The sequence below is a fragment of the Balaenoptera acutorostrata genome, chromosome 10 (assembly GCF_949987535.1).
Source record: "Balaenoptera acutorostrata chromosome 10, mBalAcu1.1, whole genome shotgun sequence".
Classification (NCBI taxonomy): Eukaryota; Metazoa; Chordata; class Mammalia; order Artiodactyla; family Balaenopteridae; genus Balaenoptera; species Balaenoptera acutorostrata.
In genome coordinates this window covers 21,461,537-21,479,432 of record NC_080073.1, presented here as the reverse complement: position 1 = coordinate 21,479,432, position 17,896 = coordinate 21,461,537, and the positions used below count along the sequence as shown (strand labels likewise).

The 17,896-nt window shown below is 40.6% G+C and overlaps 1 protein-coding gene across 7 annotated transcripts in view; it reads right to left on the bottom strand.

The window, feature by feature from the left end:
- The window catches only part of FRMD4B (FERM domain containing 4B), a 340,426-nt gene that overhangs the window by 146,824 nt on the left and 175,706 nt on the right, over window positions 1–17,896 (bottom strand). The window contains exon 1 of one of the 7 annotated variants that reach the window (XM_007192432.2): window positions 5,907–5,967. The exons of the other annotated variants lie outside the window; for them this stretch is intronic. Coding sequence (XP_007192494.2) covers window positions 5,907–5,930 — 24 coding nt within the window. The 5' untranslated portion in view covers window positions 5,931–5,967. Of the gene's footprint in view, window positions 1–5,906; window positions 5,968–17,896 lie in introns of those variants that run through there. 7 annotated transcript variants of the gene reach the window in all.

The window sequence follows — 17,896 nt, the reverse complement described above, 5'->3', positions numbered from 1 at the left end:
GGTATATAATATCTGCCTCCAGGGACCCTATCTGTCTTCTTAATCCCTGGACCCCCGAGCTTATAGCTGGCACTTTGCAAAAGCAGCTGCTCGATAAATGTCCATTGGATGAAAAAATGGAGTTGCTTATTCATTTTTTAAAAACCTGAGACCACAACGGAGACTTCTTGTTTCACATAAAACATTTAAAAGCTATCACGAGTTGATGAGTAGTTTCTTTTAAAAACAAGGAAAAGAGAATAATGTAAAGTAAGAGCTGTGGCATGTCGGACCTCAGCACTTGTTCTAATAAAGAGGGGTGGTTGCACTTGAGGTGAGCGCTTGGCGACGTGCACGGTTACTACGAACAAGCTCCTAGCGCTGCAACTCAAATACAGGGGTGACTGCGAAACCTCTGCAGATTTTCAGATGACTCCCTAAAGCCAGGTGACTGTTCTAATGGTGAACAGAGCAACTACTTACAGGTCCCACTAGAGTCACCTTACTCTCAACACAAGGCCAAGTACCAAGAGGGTGCCTGCCTCGTCCACACCCCCATTGTTGGTACAGGTATAACTCCTCTCCGACAAGCAGTATAAACAGCTACAGAGGAGGAGGTGGCAGGACTTGCTCTGACGTTCTAAATACCTTCTATGGAGCCCATGTCAATTCCAGGATCACACCCTTCTAGAAGGTTCAAATAAGGTTAAGTGCTAACGAGTTCCCAAAAGCTCATTTCTCGGGTGTCACGCACAGAGGCTAGCTAGTTTCTCACCATTCCTCTGAAAGACACATACATTTATTCCATTTCCTCAGCTGGGATACAGGAGCTCTTACAAGTCTATTATTGCGGGTAGGGGAGTTTGCAAACACCTTCCTCCAAAGTATAAACAAAATGTGCGTGTGAGGATCTTGCCAGGAAGACTTTCTATAACTTCCGTCAGATTTATATTCTGGGTCCACGTCCTTAAAATGGTTTAGAACTAGATCCTTCAAATGATAAACACTTGACCTCAAACCCAAGACGGAAGTCTGCAAGAGACATACTGCAGTTGATTACTTATTTGTGAACTTGTGCCCAGTGAAATCCAGACAAATGTCTGCAGGGTCAAGTGATCTCATGTGTCCGAAAGGACGGAAGGCTGATGGATACGCTGACAGTGGCAAGATGTGGGGTAATGAATAACTGATTCACATTGATGCTATCATGAGCATGAAGGGCCCTGAAAAAAATTACCCACTCATTACTTTGCATACTCAGTCTTCTGGTGGTGGTTACATATTTTCATATGTAAAAATGAAAAAATTATGCACCCTTGTTTTTATTTGCTGTACTTGGGATAGACGTATAATAATGCTCCTTAATAATATTAATTGCCGAGGCGTCCCTCATGGCGCAGTGGTTAAGAATCCGCCTGCCAGTGCAGGGGTCACGGGTTCGAGCCCTGGTCCGGGAAGATCCCACATGCCGCGGAGCAACTAAGCCCGTGCACCACAACTACTGAGCCTGCGCTCTAGAGCCCACGAGCTACAACTACTGAAGCCCGCGCGCCTAGAGCCCGTGCTCCACAGCAAGAGAAGCCACCACAATGAGAAGCCTGCGCACCGCCGCTAGAGAAAGCCCGGGCTCAGCAACAAAGACCCAACACAGCCAAAAATAAATTAATTAATTTAAAAAATATATATTAATTGCCATTTACAATGTGCGTCTTCAGTGCCAGAGGCCAGCTCTAATCCCCTCAACAACCTAATAAGGTCATTTCAACTGTGCCTGTCATAAGGCCAGAGGGGGTCACTGAGTTCATGAGCGGCCAAGCAGGATTTATGTGCTAAGACTCCTGCCACTTCTTCTCCCTCTGTTTCATTTGGAGAGAGCCCACCAAAAACAGAACCTTTACCAGTGGACTCCTGAATGCTTTACAGTGTCACTGTTTGCTGGAATTGACATTGTTCCATTTCTACCTAAGAACACCCGTCACTTGAATCCTTTGACCTCAAACCATATTAATTACATTCCACTACTCACAGCCACTTTACGTCAACAGCTTATCCACTCCCCAAGAGTGAGCAGTAGATGAACTAAAAGCCAAGCTTGGAAGAGCTACTGAGAGTCACTGGAGAGTTCCACTTTGCACTCCCCCACTGGACGGAGCTTCATATAGTGGCTGCATCTCATTCACCTTTGTAAGCCTGAGCCTGGCACACGGCTGGCGCAAGACACACCCAGGAAGTATGTGTTGACTTCTAAGGAATTTGGAATCCAAGGAGCAGTGTCAAATTTCAATACAAGAGATGTATCCATGACCCACAAAGTCTGGATTTCTTCCTGGAGAGCATGTCCATGTCTGATTTCAGTTTGCAGTTTGGGGAATTTCTCCATTTCCAACTTTGCCTTCTTCCCATTGCTCCTACTCACAGGCTGCCCCTGGCTCTGCAGGCATCTGAGTCATATAGGCCATGCCCTGAATCCCTTTTTGTGAAAAGGAAAATATCAGTGGAAAGGAAGAAAGAAGGGAGAGAAGAAGGAAAAGGGGAGGAAGAGAGGAAAGAAGAGAGGTAGCAGGTGGCTAGCAGAGAGGGAGAGACAGCTGCAACTGATCTGTAAAGAACCTGTAGTGACTTCACAGAATTCAAGTTAGAGCATTTCGAAACCGCAAAGGGGCCTCAGCACGAGACTAACTTCTTCACCCACAGATGTGGGTTCGGAGGCCTGGATAGGAAAAGTCAGCTCTCCAAGGCCCTAGAGCTTATCAGTAAGGGGCAGACTTAGACCTGGAATCCAGTTCTCTATCTCACACTGCTCCTCAGATAAAGATTTCCTATTGTGGAAGGTCAGCTTCTGGACTAACCTCATTCCTGACTGGAAAAACTGAATATAAATACCTCTAATAGAAAGGGTGGTGTACAGTAAAATCTTGAAAAAACAGGTACAAACTCTGCTGACTTGTTCATTCTAACTTGCAAGGATAGAAGAAAAGAAAACCAAAAGAGGAAATAAACCAAGACAAGAGGACAGACGTGAACATGTACTTTACAGCCCTACCTACAAAGGCTTCTTTTAAGGAAAAAAACACATCTAAAATAAACAGAGAATGTGCCTAATATCATCCTTTGCTTTCACTGCTTTCATTGGAATGATAAACTGTTTGCCTAACCTTGGCAGATTATACTAACATATGTTAATGTATATTTTACCTGTACTCAGCTTTATCTTTCCAGTTTAGAAAAAGTCTTTCATTTAAAAATTTTCATAGTTTTCCAACATTAAGCAGGAAAAAGTCTTAACTGGAGCTTCATGGAATCCAGATCAGGGACAAACAAATGTGTCTCATACTTGAATTATGATGTTGGAACAGGCCTCTACAAAGAGCTAACTAAATATATTCAGGTTCTGACAATATTTTCAAAGCAAAGAGAAAGTGTTTTAGTACATTTTTACCAAGTACTACAGCTTGTTATGACTAGTGACAAGACTGCTGGTTCTTTTTCTCGGGGTCCTTCGTGTACCTGCCCACTGGTTTCTGCCAGCAGTTGGAAGCAGTCCATAATAAGAAGCAGAGCCTCCTTTGGGATGCAACTTCCACCTTTCTATTCCAAGACAGAACTGAGTGCATGAGAAGAAACTCATGCTACATGAAATGCAGAGATGCTGGAAATTACACAAAGCAATCAGCTGGTCCTAGAGACAGCATTGTGGTGGACACAGCACGACTCAGGACCCAGGAGAGAGGGCTCTAGCCTGTGCCCTGCCCCTAATGGGATAGGAGAGCTTAGGAAAATTCCTCCACTACTCTGGATTTTCACCTACTCAGTAACAGCATAAGGGGACTGGGTGACTCCAAAGTGACATACAAGGTTTTTTCCAGCTCAAATATTCCACGGCATGAATATATTTAACAATTCTACTCAGGACTTCCCTGGTGGCGCAGTGGTTAAGAATCCGCCTGCCAATGCAGGGGACACGGGTTCGAGCCCTGGTCTGGGAAGATCCCACATGCCACAGAGCAGCTAAGCCCATGCGCCACAACTACTGAGCCTGTGCTCTAGAGCCCGCGAGCCACAACTACTGAAGCCCGTGCACCTGGAGCCCGTGCTCTGCCACAAGAGAAGCCACCGCAATAAGAAGCCTGCGCACCTCAACGAAGGGTAGCCCCTGCTCGCCGCAACTAGAGAAAGCCCGCACGCAGCCATGAAGACCCAACGGAGCCAAAAACAAAAGTAAATTAATTAATTAATTTAAAAAAATTCTACTCAACCAGTGGTATTTATCTACCACTCATCCCCCACCCTCCGCATAGTTATTGAACACTCTCTCCATGGTGGCGGGGGGTGGTATACTTGACCATAAGAACCTCCATTCCAGTAGTTACCACTTTTCCATGTACTACAAATGAAGGACGAAAATAAATGATGCACTGGAACACAGAGAATGTGCCCTGGAGTGGAACTTGGTATGTCTGGGAATATCTTAGATCCTCTGCTAAGAGATGTACTTTTTGATTCCTGAAGGGGCTGCATTACAAAATGGTCTTACTTCTAGCGGGGTTCTATGGCCTGAGTCTAAGAATAGGATCATCTAACACGAGGCTCTGGGTGACTATAATGCCGCTCTGAGAATCCAGGTCAAAGGACTGCATTTTGGATACGATCATGTTCCTTTCTACTCCTTCAGATCATTAGATACCTTTAGACAGGACTGATTTAGAGACAATCGATTCATTTCTAAGGACATGCTATTGTGTTAGATTATGACAAGAGGGTCCGATCCCAGACCCTATTGTGATATGTTCGTTTCCCTGACGTTTCTCTTCTCTACCTAATCCTGCCCACTTCCTCCACAGACTTCCTCCTATACCCAAGAGCTTTGCAGCCTCCTGGATGAGACAATTTCCTTTGTTTTCTGAAGTCTACCCAGCTTTTCCTCCCCTCCTCCATCTCCAACCTCTACCCATGAGGGGAAAAAAATGGACACATAGAATTGGACATTATGAGTTTAGCATAACCACATCACAAGGGAGAAAGAAAAAAAAAAAGCTTCCCTTTTAATTAGGTTGTAGGACTTCCTTTGACAAATCATAAAGGTTTTATGAATTAATTGATAGCCATCCCCAAAGATGGCATTTCTGAGGTCTCTACCTTGAGCCGCTGAATTCTGGTCACATAAAGTCCTCATAAACTAGACTGAGGGACGGAATTCAATTTTCCTGCTTCTGTCTCGAGGCAAGACAGGGACGTACATTAAAAGGTCCTTTTAGAAAAGTTACTAATGAGCTCTAGTCCCCCGCAGGATCTTTTCTGCCGAATGCTCACAGAAATAGAGAAGGTTCCAAACACACTGTGTTGACGAGATGATTAACAACTGCAAATCTCAAAGCATTTTCATGCTGCTTACTGACACCGTTCCTGCCCTTGCCCTGTCCTTTCCACATCCATAAAAGGGCTCAAGTCTTTAAAATTAAAAAAGAAAAAAGAAAAAAAAAAGAAAAGAAAGAGAATGGTAGTGGGATGGGGTTAGGGGGAAGCGGTGAGGTGGAATTATACACTGCAACAATAATTACCAAAGTTCTGAAATAAAAAACAAGAAATGAGCCTTTTAGGACTTTTAAGGGAACAGAGATAACATTTCAAACAATGACAGGAAAACCCTCCGAAAGATGAGCGTTAAGGACGATCTTCACTGTGGTATCAAACTGGACCACATCCAACTCTTCTGGGGAAGGAATAACTCTTTGAAAAGAGCAAGGACAAACATTTCTTGGAGTTTCCTTTTTTGCAAGTTGGGTTCTGAAATATTAGTACTTAAGTTCGTCCACCCCCGGTATAACATTAAAATCTGCCCTCAATTCACTAAGAAATGCCAGGAAGAGCTCAAGTTAGCACCATTATACTGTCTGTAGTCAAAAGATTATAAGAGAAATTGTTCTTACCTCCGAACCATGGTCTCGGCTCATTTAAAGGGACCGGAGAGAACGGGCAGGACAAAGGACACATGTATTAAGCACTTGTGATGTGTGTGTGTGTGTGTGTGTGTTTTCTCCAAATACAAGCTGGTGGAAGTAGGGACCTAAAAACCCCGACGCCTTCCGCTGCCATATAATCACAAGGAAATGACCTTACCGTTTGTTGCTTTGATTAGAAACAAAAGGCTTTCAACATGAGTCAGGAGAGCAATGGGAGAAAAAAAACCCAACAACGCAAAATTTCTGCTATTTTTTTTTTTTTTTGTCCACCTAAAGCTTTTCTTCATAACATGTTTAAAACACATGATGAAATGTTGTTTACTGATAATGCATCATCTGCACTGGATAATAATTCAGAGATGGGCTATGCCGTCTAAGAATCCAAACTTCAATTTTGGCTCTTCAATCTTTACACATTCTGAATTTAATGAATACAAACAGAAATAACATTTAACTCAACTGTGCTACCCACAGCCATTTTACACCAATAGCTTTTACACTGAGAAGGAAACTCAGAATTCCACGGGACAAACTTCATAAGATCAATCGGCATCAGTGATGCTGGCCACAAACAGAAAATCTTGGTAGGATGACTTTGGTCTCGAGAAAGGATTTATTTCATCATTTGCATTTAACTAAATCATTACTACTGAAATTGCTCAATGGAGAGGGAATAATCAAAATCCATTACACTTCAAGGTGAAGCAGAGAGAAAAATATATAAAATCCAGTAAAAATAATAAAACCACTTGTTAATTTTTGAATGGCTAAGTAAGAGCCTGTGACATGGTACCATGTTTTCCCCAACTGAAAAAAGAATCTTCCGGATTTTTGTGCAAGTGTGTGGTATGGTTAAGAACATGTGTTCTACAGCCAGACAAACCTGGCATTTTGTAGCTGTATGTTCTTGGGAAAGTTACTTGACCTCTCTGAGAATCCATTTCCTCCTTAGTATATGGGGATAAAACCCCCTATCTTATTAGGGGTGTTGGAGGAATTAAATGAGTGTGTGCATACAAAGCACAAAGAATGTGCCTGGCAGATAGACATATATCATATATTTAAATAAAAGGTGAGGTGCCCTCCCCCCTACCAAAACCCCTTATCCCTCAAAAATGAGAGAGTAGCTTTATCTTCAAGTCCTTTCAAAGACTCCAATTCCTTTGAGCTACAACATACTGTCGGAGGAAGACATAATACCTTGAAACAGCCTCATTCAATAACAAGTTTGCATGCTTATAAAGATCACTTGATGAAATCAGTAGAAAAGGTGGCAAAGAAGTTAATACAGATTAGGTAATTATTATAGGCATGTGACTTCAGAAGTGGAGGGGCTGAATGTCAGAGTAAACAAGTTACTTAAATATTACTTTATTTTTTATAATTTTTATTTATTTATTTGGTTGCGCCGGGTCTTAGTTGAGGCACATGGGCTCCTTAGTTGCAGCAAGCGGGCTCCTTATTTGTGGCACTCGGGCTCCTTAGTTGTGGCACGCAAGCTCTTAGTTGCAGCATGCATGTGGGATCTAGTTCCCTGACCAGGGGTAAAACCTGGGCCCTCTGCATTGGGAATGCCGAGTCTTAACACCTGCGCCACCAGGGAAGTTCCAAACATTACTTTAAAAGGCCACACAGTAGGTGGTTATGCTGGAAGACCATGCATATACACCTCTAGGATGAATGAAAAAGGGGGAAAAAAAGTCATGCAATAATACCCCCAGTGAAGTATCATATATGGAGATTGAAAAAGTGCTGTACTATTTACAAGAGCCAAACTAAATGTCCATGGACAGATGAATGGATAAAGATGTGGTACATATATAAAATGGAATATTACTCAGCCATAAAAAAGAATGAAATAATGCCATTTGCAGCTACATGGATGGATCTAGAGATTATTATACTAAGCAAAGTAAGTCAGAAAGAGAAAGACAAATATCATATGACATCACTTATATGTAGAATTTAAAATATGACACAAATGAACTTCTCTACGAAATAGAAACAGACTCGCAGACATAGAGAACAGACTTGTGGTTGCCAAGGTGGGGGGGATTGGGAAGGATGGATTGGGAGTTTGGGATTAGCAGATGCAAACTATTATATACAGAATGGATAAACAACCCAAGGTCCTATTGTATAGCGCAGGGAACTATATTCAATATCCTGTAATAAACCATAACAGAAAAGAATATGAAAAAGAATACGTATATTTACAACTGAATCACTTTGCCGTACACCAGAAACTAACACAACATTGTAAATCAACTATCCTTCAATAAAAAAAAAAAGAACAAGTTCTGTAGGTCAAACAACTTAGGCAGAAGCAAAGATTCTGTGCTTGGGTAAGCTAGAAGGATGATTTAAAGAGGGACTTTTGTTTCAGGGCCAACACACAGATGCATGTGGAGAGGCTGAAAAAAATTACTTCATAAAGAGGGAAAGTGCAAGACAGCAATCACCCAAATTATTAATCCATAGGACAAATGATCTTAAATATTAGAAGTAAATACTGGACCATTTCATCTACATTGCTAACTTTTTATACATTCAGGTTGGCCTAAAACACCGGTTTTGAATCTTCTTAGTGGGAAGATGAGTGACTTTATATTTGAGGGAACCTTCTATTTGGGTATATATAGCAGGAAAAATTCAATAAATGGTCACTTTTCTCACCAGGTTGAATAGCCTACTGAGAAAACCAGTGTGACATTTCCAATTGTAAGGTAAGAACTTTTCACTGTCGAAGGACAATCAGAATTTTGATAAATAGTTTCAGAATAGAGGCAACAGAATGGGATAAAACTAGGAGATTAAGGCCAACATGAAGAACCAGGTGAAGTGACTTGACAGACCAAATACAGGGTTGGGGCAAGGTCAGGGTATGGTCGTGGGAGCACACGGAAGGATTAAAACTAGATGATCAGAGTAAGTATCTGTTGCTTTTGCCCATCCAAAGTCTGTTTCACTTTTTCTAATCACAGATCCCTGCTTTTCTATGAGGGTACCATCCAAATCATTAGGGTGAGCTAACGTCAGGCCCCTATATCAAGGGATAATTAACATGTGATTCAGGAATAACCAATAAAAATACCCGGCCCCAATATTCCCTAGTTATAGGGATGAGGGAAGAAGTGTGTTTGTCTTTGTTCTGGAGTTAAAAAGCTGTTGGGATGAGAGCCTGGGGTACTAGAGTACCTCAGGCCAGACAGAAGTGCTGGAGACAGACAGACTCCAATGACTGTCTGAATCACTGTAATTTCTATTTCTACTTAAGCTAATTTAAATTTTTAAAAAATTGGTTTGCAAACAGGAAGGTTCTATCTAATACAGCAGTTCATGGGAGACAGGATAACTGGAATCAGATACCCTTCATCAGGCTGACCAATACTGTTTTAACAAGTTGAATGATTATCGACACAGAATTGGGGAGCTGGGTGGGGTACAAAGACATGGGGAGGCCAAGGTACCAGGGATTCAGCCTTGGGTAAAAGGACAGTTCCTGCAGCACTGTAACATCAGATAGGAGGTCTGTGGTCAGTGCATTAGTTAGGAAGAGGTCCTTTAGAAGTGGCATAGAAAGGCCCACACAGGAATAGCAGAAAACCTCACTCTACATCCAACCTGAAACCACTGCTCTTCCAAATGGCTCTTGCTGGGCAGTCAGACACGGGGCAGGGCTTAACCTGGGATCCAAGAATGCAGACTCAGGGAGCCCTGTTACGGAGTCCCATTGAAAATGAAAAAACAAAAAACAAAAATAAGCCCCAGAAATTAACACAACATTGTAAATCAACTATACTTCAATGAAATACATTTTTTTTTTAAAAAGGAAAAAAAAAAAAGAAAATGAAATTATATCCCCGGAATAGGTCCAAATAATGAAAGATGGGCATATGTGAAATTATGCCTATAAAGCGTAAATTGTGACACAATTCGCTGATCACTAACTGGTGAGCTTGGATAAGTATATGGTGACTTTGTGGAGGCTTTCACCATCCTGGAAGTGGGACAAGGGGAATAGGTCCATCATTTTTGGGGAAAATATGTGAAAGCGTAGACCAGATTTTTAAAGAAATACAGTCTTAGGAATCTTTATGAGAAGCTTTGCATTTATCACAAAACTATCACTTTCATCACAGAACACTTCATATATCAAATGAATGCCAGACACACCATAAAATCCCAACACAATGTATTGCAGTTTTCCAAAACTCTGATGGCTGACACAGCTCTGAACCACTTGTCATAAACTCAAACGACAAACTTAAAGACCAGCTCATCTCCTCCTAAATTTAGTGAGGTTTGCGTTAAAGAAAAGAATATTTCTTTCATAACTCCTCATCCTTCCCTAATTCTACTTCTAGAACCAATTCAGTTCCTTCCAAATATTCATGGAGCACCATGGACGTGCAGAAGCCCTGCAAGGGAAATCAAAGATGAAAACACTACGGTCCTGACCCTCGAGGGATTTACAGCCCAGACTCAGTGTTTCTCAAGGTGAGCAGAGCAATCATCTTACTTTTCACCTCACAGTCAACCCTGCAGTTGAGGAATCATGCATCCCTTTTACACACATGCTGGTTCCTGTTTTCAATCTTTTATCGATCTGGATGCCAGCGTTCCTTGGGTCCCTGATGGTTTCTCTTAGATCTGCATTCATTCCAATAACTATTTTGGGGGTGCCTAATAATAATGGCTGTAAGACCGGCAGAGTCCCACAGGATCCCACGCTCAGAAGGGCACCAACCTTGTTTAATGCTCTGCTGTCTTGTAATTCTTAATACATTTTGAACAAGGGGTCCCACATTTTCAGTCTGCACTGGGTCCTACCAATTATGTAGCTGGTTCTGCTGGGTACTAGGCTAGATGGTGGGGAAACAGTGATGAAAAGGAGAGACTCCAGAGGGGGGCAAGAAATAAAAAATAAATTAATTAATAAATAAGGTCATTCCAGGTGAGGGTTAAGACCTGTGAGGAAACTAAAGCAGGAGGATGTGATGAAGAGGGATGGAGGGGCTGGAGATTAAGAAGGAGCCAGCCAGGGGAGTTCCCTGGTGGTCTAGTGGTTAGGATTTGGTGCTTTCACTGCCGTGGCCCAGGTTCAATCCCTGGTCATGGCCAAAAAAAAAAAAAAAAAAAGAGCCAGCCATGTGGATATCTGGGGGCCGAGTTCAGGACCACTTCTGCCTTGTTTGGGGCTATAACACGTGGCACATGGAAATCTCTCAACTCATATTCTGAATGAATAGAACTTCTGTTCAAAAAGGAAGAACACCAAATACAGAAAACAAATTCATAATTTACTAGAATTGGGACAGCACTGCTGACCGGTAAGGAACATTTGAAGTTTATTTAAGGTCTCCTTCAGGATCACATGTTTTAGCAGTTGGAGGGAGCACACCATGTCCAGGAAAAACAACCCTGATGGAAAAGTCCGTTATTCACATTCCCCTTCAGGCAGAAAAAGAGGGAAGTTTCTTGTTCTAGGCGGATTCTCTTGCTTTCCTAACCCAAAACAGAAAAACAGAGGTGAAAAAGTTAAGGAGAAAAGTAGGCATTGTAGGGGGCTCCTTTCTGTTTCACAAGATGAGGGCCATGAGTTTTGACTTGGTTTTTACATAAGGCACGTGCAGTTTTTTCAGGCGATGGACACTGTAAAATCTAATCTCACCCCTGTGTTTGGAAATATGAACAGAAAAAGGCTTTGGAAGTTCAGAAGTCATCAAAAATGCTCCAACATTCATTGTAAAGTACATATATTCATTGTTTTATCTTCTGTTTTAAATGTCACATGCAATAAACTAATACTCAACAACCCACATTTATCGAGTGCTGACTGGTACCAGGTACTACGCCCCGTGCTTTACACAGATTCTTCTTTTATCCTGACAGCAACCCTATGAAGTGGGTACTTGTTCATCTCTATTTTACAGATGAGAGACAGAGGCTCAAAAGATCTGGTAACAGAAGTCCCCCCAACTGGGTGCAGAAGAACAGGATTCGAACCCAGGGCTTTCAGTCTTAAACTGCCTTCTCATTCGGCTTTTGCAGACAATGAGAAATGCATCCAGGGGTTAACAACATGCTGTTAGATTTCCTTCCTGTATTTCTGCAGAATCTGTTTTTTTTTTTTTTTTTTTTCGTTTGGTTTGGTTTTCCCCCTTTTCTCTCCCTTTGTGTTCCTTTGAAATCGAAACAGAACTTTTTATGGTGGAAAATTTCAAGCCCTTAGAAAAAGTGACAGACGGGTATAATGAACTTCCGTGTATCCATCACCCAATTTCAACAGTTATAACACATGGCTAATCTTGTTTCATTAATATTCTCATCCACTTTCTGTCCTTCTGTACGTATCACTTTGGAGAAAATTAAGACTTCAAGTAATTTCATCTGTAAATATTTCAATATAACAGCTAAGGACTCTTTTAACAGACAACCCCAATTACCTAAAACAATATTCATTAATATCATCAGATATGCAGTTAGTGTTCAAATTTCCAATTGTCTTATGAATGTGTTTTTTTCAAATTTGTTTGAATCAAGATCCAAAAATGTCTACATTTTGCAATTTGTTGTTATTTCTCTTATGTTTCTGTTAATCTGTAAGTTCCCCTTCCATTCATCTTCTCCCTCTCTTTTTCTCTCTTCTCTCTCTTTTTCTCTCTCATTGCAATTTATTTGTTGTTGAAGAAACAGGGCTGTTTATCCTGCCATTTCTCCTGCCATCTGAGTTCTGCTGATTACATCTCTCTGGTGTCATTTAATATGGTCCTTTGTCCACCATATTTCCTGTAGGTTGATTGAGTCTGAAGGCTTGATCAGATTCCAGTTAGATCTTTTTGGGCAAGATTGTCTCATTGGTCACCAATCTGTGTTTTCTCATTAGGGCTGTCTCTTTTTGTGATGTTAGTTCAATAGCTAGATCATTTAATTGACTAAGGGTTGCAATATGATGACTTTCCAATTCTATCACCCTTTACTTTGAGCCAGAATATTTCTGTAGTGTGAAATTTCCTCTCATCTACTAATGGGTTACCTAGTGGTACAATTCATAAAAGGCAACAAATGCTTGATTCTTCACCTTTATTTACCAGTTTTCAAAATAGTGAGTTGGCACTTCCAATGGTGGCCAAATTGGTTTTTAAAGTATTTATAAACTCATGAATTTAAATATATTATATGTGTTTCAATCTATTAAAATTGTTGTCCTTAGTGATGTTCAAATTGTCCCATACTGGCCAATGGGAGATTCTTCAAGTCAACTCCTATGCCCTTTTGACATGACTCTCACAGTTTTTGATATCTTTCTTGCAACATGCGATGAAAAGATGCTCATCTTGTACGTTTATTGATACTTTCCAAGACCTACACAGCTATTGCTATTGCTACACAGTCTGCTACTGCTTTTTGTTTCATTTAAAAAATAGTTATAAATAGTAAAATATACATCCTTTAAGTATTTACAATTTGATGAATTTTGACAAATGTGTACACCTATATTATCCACACCCTTACCAAGATAAAGAATATTTCCAGAATATTCTGCCAATTGCCTCTGCCAATGTTTCCCCATCCCCCATAAGCAATCACTGTTCAGATTTCTATTACCACAGGTTAGCTTTTCCTGTTCTAGAACGTCATATGAATTGAATTATAGCCTATGAATTCTTTGATGAATGTTCTTTCACTGAGCAAAATGTTTCTGAAATTCATTCAGGGTGTTGGATATATTTGCAGTTAATTCATTTTTTATTGCTGAGTAGGTATTCCATTGCATGAATATACTACAGGTTATTTATCTACTCTCCTGTTAATGGAAATCTGAGCTATTTCCAGTTTGCAGGTATTATAAAGAAATATGCTATGAACATTCGTTTACAAGGTTTGTATGTGTGTATCTGTGTGTTTGTATGTGAGTATGTATGTATGTATATAAGTTTTCATTTCTCTTGAATAAATACATAGGAGTGGAGCTAATAGATCATGGGGTGGAAGCATGTTTAATTTTTTAAGGAACTGCCAGTTTCCCAAAAGACTACACAATTTTACACTCCCATCAGTAATGTATGAGAGGTCTTTGCCAACACTTGGTATTATAGAGTTTCTTAATTTAGCCACTTTAGTGACTGTGTAGTGGTAGAAGCACCCGTGTTTAAGTGACTTTTTTTTTACACGTGTATAGATTTGGATGATAATTGCAAATTAATAATAGCAAACACTTACATAGTACTTAATATACACCAGATGCTGTTCCTATACTTTATAAAGATATATCCAATAATACCTTTGAGGTAGGGACTATTATTATCTTTATTTTACAGATGATGAGAAAAATGAAGCACAGAGAGGTTAAGTAACTTACAGGAAGTCACACAGCTAGGAAGCAGCAGATGCAGGATATGAAACTAGACAGTTTGGCTCCAGGGCTCAGGGCTTCTGACTCATAAGCTCTTCTGCCTCTTGCAGTTGTTAACTAAAATCTTTTTCCTTTCTCTAATGTTTCACTGAGATGCTGGCAAATATTTCTGGTCAATACTACTATATTAATAAAGAAATGCTGTACTTTTTAATGTAAAGCACTTTTTAAAAAAATGAGTTTCCTTCTACTTTTATCCAACTTACTCTGAACTTAGACATTTTCCTTTTACCAGTACATCTCCAGTTCTTGTTCCATTCTTTCCACAAAAGTTTCTTATTTTGAGCACATTTTTTGTTGGATAACTCTTCTCTAAGTCGTGATCTTCAAGTCCTGAGCAGATCTTATATCAGAGTGCTTTTTGCAGTAAGTAACAAACAAACAAAAAGTAAAAATAACTTTAATGATATGAATCGATTATCTCACTATCTAAAGGGAGGGTAGTTCCAAGGTTGGTGAGGTCCACAGATTAGTACTGCCATCAAAGTTCCAGGTTCCTTCTATTTTTCCACTCAGCATGCTCTCCTGAAACTAACATTCCCTCATGGTTACAATATAGCTGCCACTCTTCCAGGCATCACATCCCTACTCCAAAAGAAGGATCATCTCTTTCTTCTATGTCTCTTTTTAAGAGTAAGAGAGTTTTTCAAGAAATGCATCAGGGCTTCCCTGGTGGCACGGTGGTTAAGAATCCACCTGTCAATGCAGGTGCCATGGGTTCAAGCCCTGGTCCAGGAAGATCCCACATGCCGCAGAGCAACTAAGCCCCTGTGCCACAACTACTGAAGCCCACACACCTAGAGCCCGTGCTCCACAACAAGAGAAGCCATCGCAATGAGAAACCCGCGCACAGCAACGAAGAGTAGCTCCCGCTCACTGCAACTAGAGAAAGCCCACGTGCAGCAACGAAGACCCAATGCAGCCAAAAATAAATTTAAAAAAAAAGAAATGCATCAGCAAATTGCACCCCATTGGCCAGAGCTAGGTCATATGTTTACCCTAAACCAATCACTGGCAAGAGGAATAAGGCCACATGATTAACTTTGACCACAGCTCCACAACCAATGTGTGGATATAACAGGCAATAGAGTATCCTGGTCCTCTCAGCCCTCAAGGCAGCCTATGATCCTGCAAATGGTCACCTCAAGCTCTGAGCGGCCTCATATACATTTACCCTGTGTACCATACAGGTATTAGCATCTCGTGTGTACGCTACAACATGAAAAATGTTGGGAAGCACTGGCTTAGAGACCTACCAGGATATTCCTAAGTCACATGGGAGGTGATATTGATCCCTGAGCCAAATAAGGCCTCTCAGGATGGAAGAAGGAAAAAAATGGCTCCTGGAAGCAGGCTTAGAAAATGAACAGGAAACAAGAGAACCCACCCATAAGGGAGCAGACACAGCTGACACCATGTCATACAACGACTATCTTGTCTGTGTCCCGCCCCCACTGCTGCTTTGATGGTTCTTACTTGCAAACGTTCCCTCCTCTAGCTCAAAACTCAGAGTGCAGGAGCACAGAGGTATCACAAGCCTGGTTGAGACCTCAAGCCTGCCCCCTAGATGAACAGGGGCAGACAGGAAGATCTGGCTCCCTTGGTGGCCATGGTAGGAAGTGTGCACGGGGACCTGCCTTTTTGTCATCTGCCTGGTGGGCACCGCCAGAAGGGAGTCGGGGAGCTAACAGAACGCCAATGGTGAGTGCTGGCCAGCTAACACATGACAAAAGCCCTCTTTGAGGGGTCTCCTGTAGCAATTCCAATTTAACTCTGAGTTAGGCTGGCCCTGGTGAAAGTCTATACACAAACAAATCTGCAGGTCAACCCATCCTCACCCTCAAGGTGCAATCTCTCAAATGACCATGACATTAACAGGACTTGCAGTTTCAATCCTCTCCCAAGTAATCGGTTCTGGTGCCTCCCGAAATAAGACAAACGACAGTTTCATAGTCGCTTGTGGCTATGAAATCTCACTGAAACAATGCAACTCTGGTTAAATTATATTTAACTTAATAAATATGGATTTAGAGGGCCAAATAAGCTTGCAGTCCTTGGGCATTCAAAAGAGAAAAGGTGAGAAAGAGAAAATCAATGGTGCATCGTTCTGTTCTCCTGCCCTAAGATCTATCCCTTGTTTAAAAAAGTAATAAAGCCTTGGTGATCACTTTCAAGCTTATTTAATGAGGTTGAGAATGTTTACAGATGAGATAAAACAAGATCTTTTGAAATCTACTAAATAGTACTTGGGGACACCAGTAGTTTGAAACCAAACAGTGTAACGAATGCAAAAAGAAATAACTATTCCCAGCTATTTGTAAATCTTAAGACTTTACTACATGGCAGAGAGACTATACGAAAATCTATCTTTATGATACTTGGATTTCAACCAGCAATGCTCTACATAAACTTACTTTAACTATACAAGGAAATTCCCTATCACTGTGAGAGGACAAACATTTTCTAAGACTCTAAAATTTGCTCTAAAGCATGCAAACTAATTTATACTGTGATGAAATGCAAAATATGCTTTCCCTGATGCTCTCAGGCAAGTACAATTCCAGTGTTCCAAGCATCAGGGCCCTTAAGAAGCTTATGAAGAGCAGACAGCTCCACTAATTAAGGAGATAAAATGAAAACAGATATAAAATATAAATTTTTTGCTAGCACCATGGTATAAATCAAAAATTGTTGGCCACGGTATGGAAAAGAAGGATTCTTGTTCACTCAATGGCATCAGAAATTGGTACAACTTTTTGGAAATCCAAATTCCTTCCAAATGAGCTATGTATCTTACAGAAATTCTCCCACAAACATTTTGCATATAAGGATGTTCATGGTAACATTTGTCTTAGTAAAATTTTGGAAACAACCTAAATGTCTATTAATAGGGGATTACCGAAATTAATCGAGATACATTCATACCATTGAATACACAGCAGTTATGAAAAACAGAGACAGAACACCATCTAAGATGTGTAAGTAAATACATTTCAAACTAGCATGTATAGAATGATCTCACCTCTGTAAAAATTTATATTAATGTAATATGTAAGTCACTATATGTTTCGAAAGTATTCGGTGAATATATACCATTGATAAAAGACTCACTTTTAAGCCATGCATTTCTATAACAATTAAATTTATGGACTTATGTTATTTTAATGATAAAAAAACTCTATGGTTCTCCAAGGAACACAAATATTGCTTTTTATTTAATAGTGATCACATCAATAATAACTATTGGTCATTATTAAACAGACACACTAGATAAATACGTGGAGAGACACTGCTACATGCCGGGTGCTGTGACACAAGGTTACATTGGACAGATCCCTGTTCTCCAGAAATACTCTACACAACAGCCTGGATCAAATGTTTTTGTTTTAAATAAATTTATTTATTTATTTATTTTTGGCTGCGTTGGGTCTTCGTTGCCGCACGCCGGCTTTCTCTTGTTGCGGCGAGTGAGGGCTTCTCTTCATTGCAGTGCGTGGGCTTCTTATGGTGGTGGCTTCTCTTGTTGCGGAGCACGGGC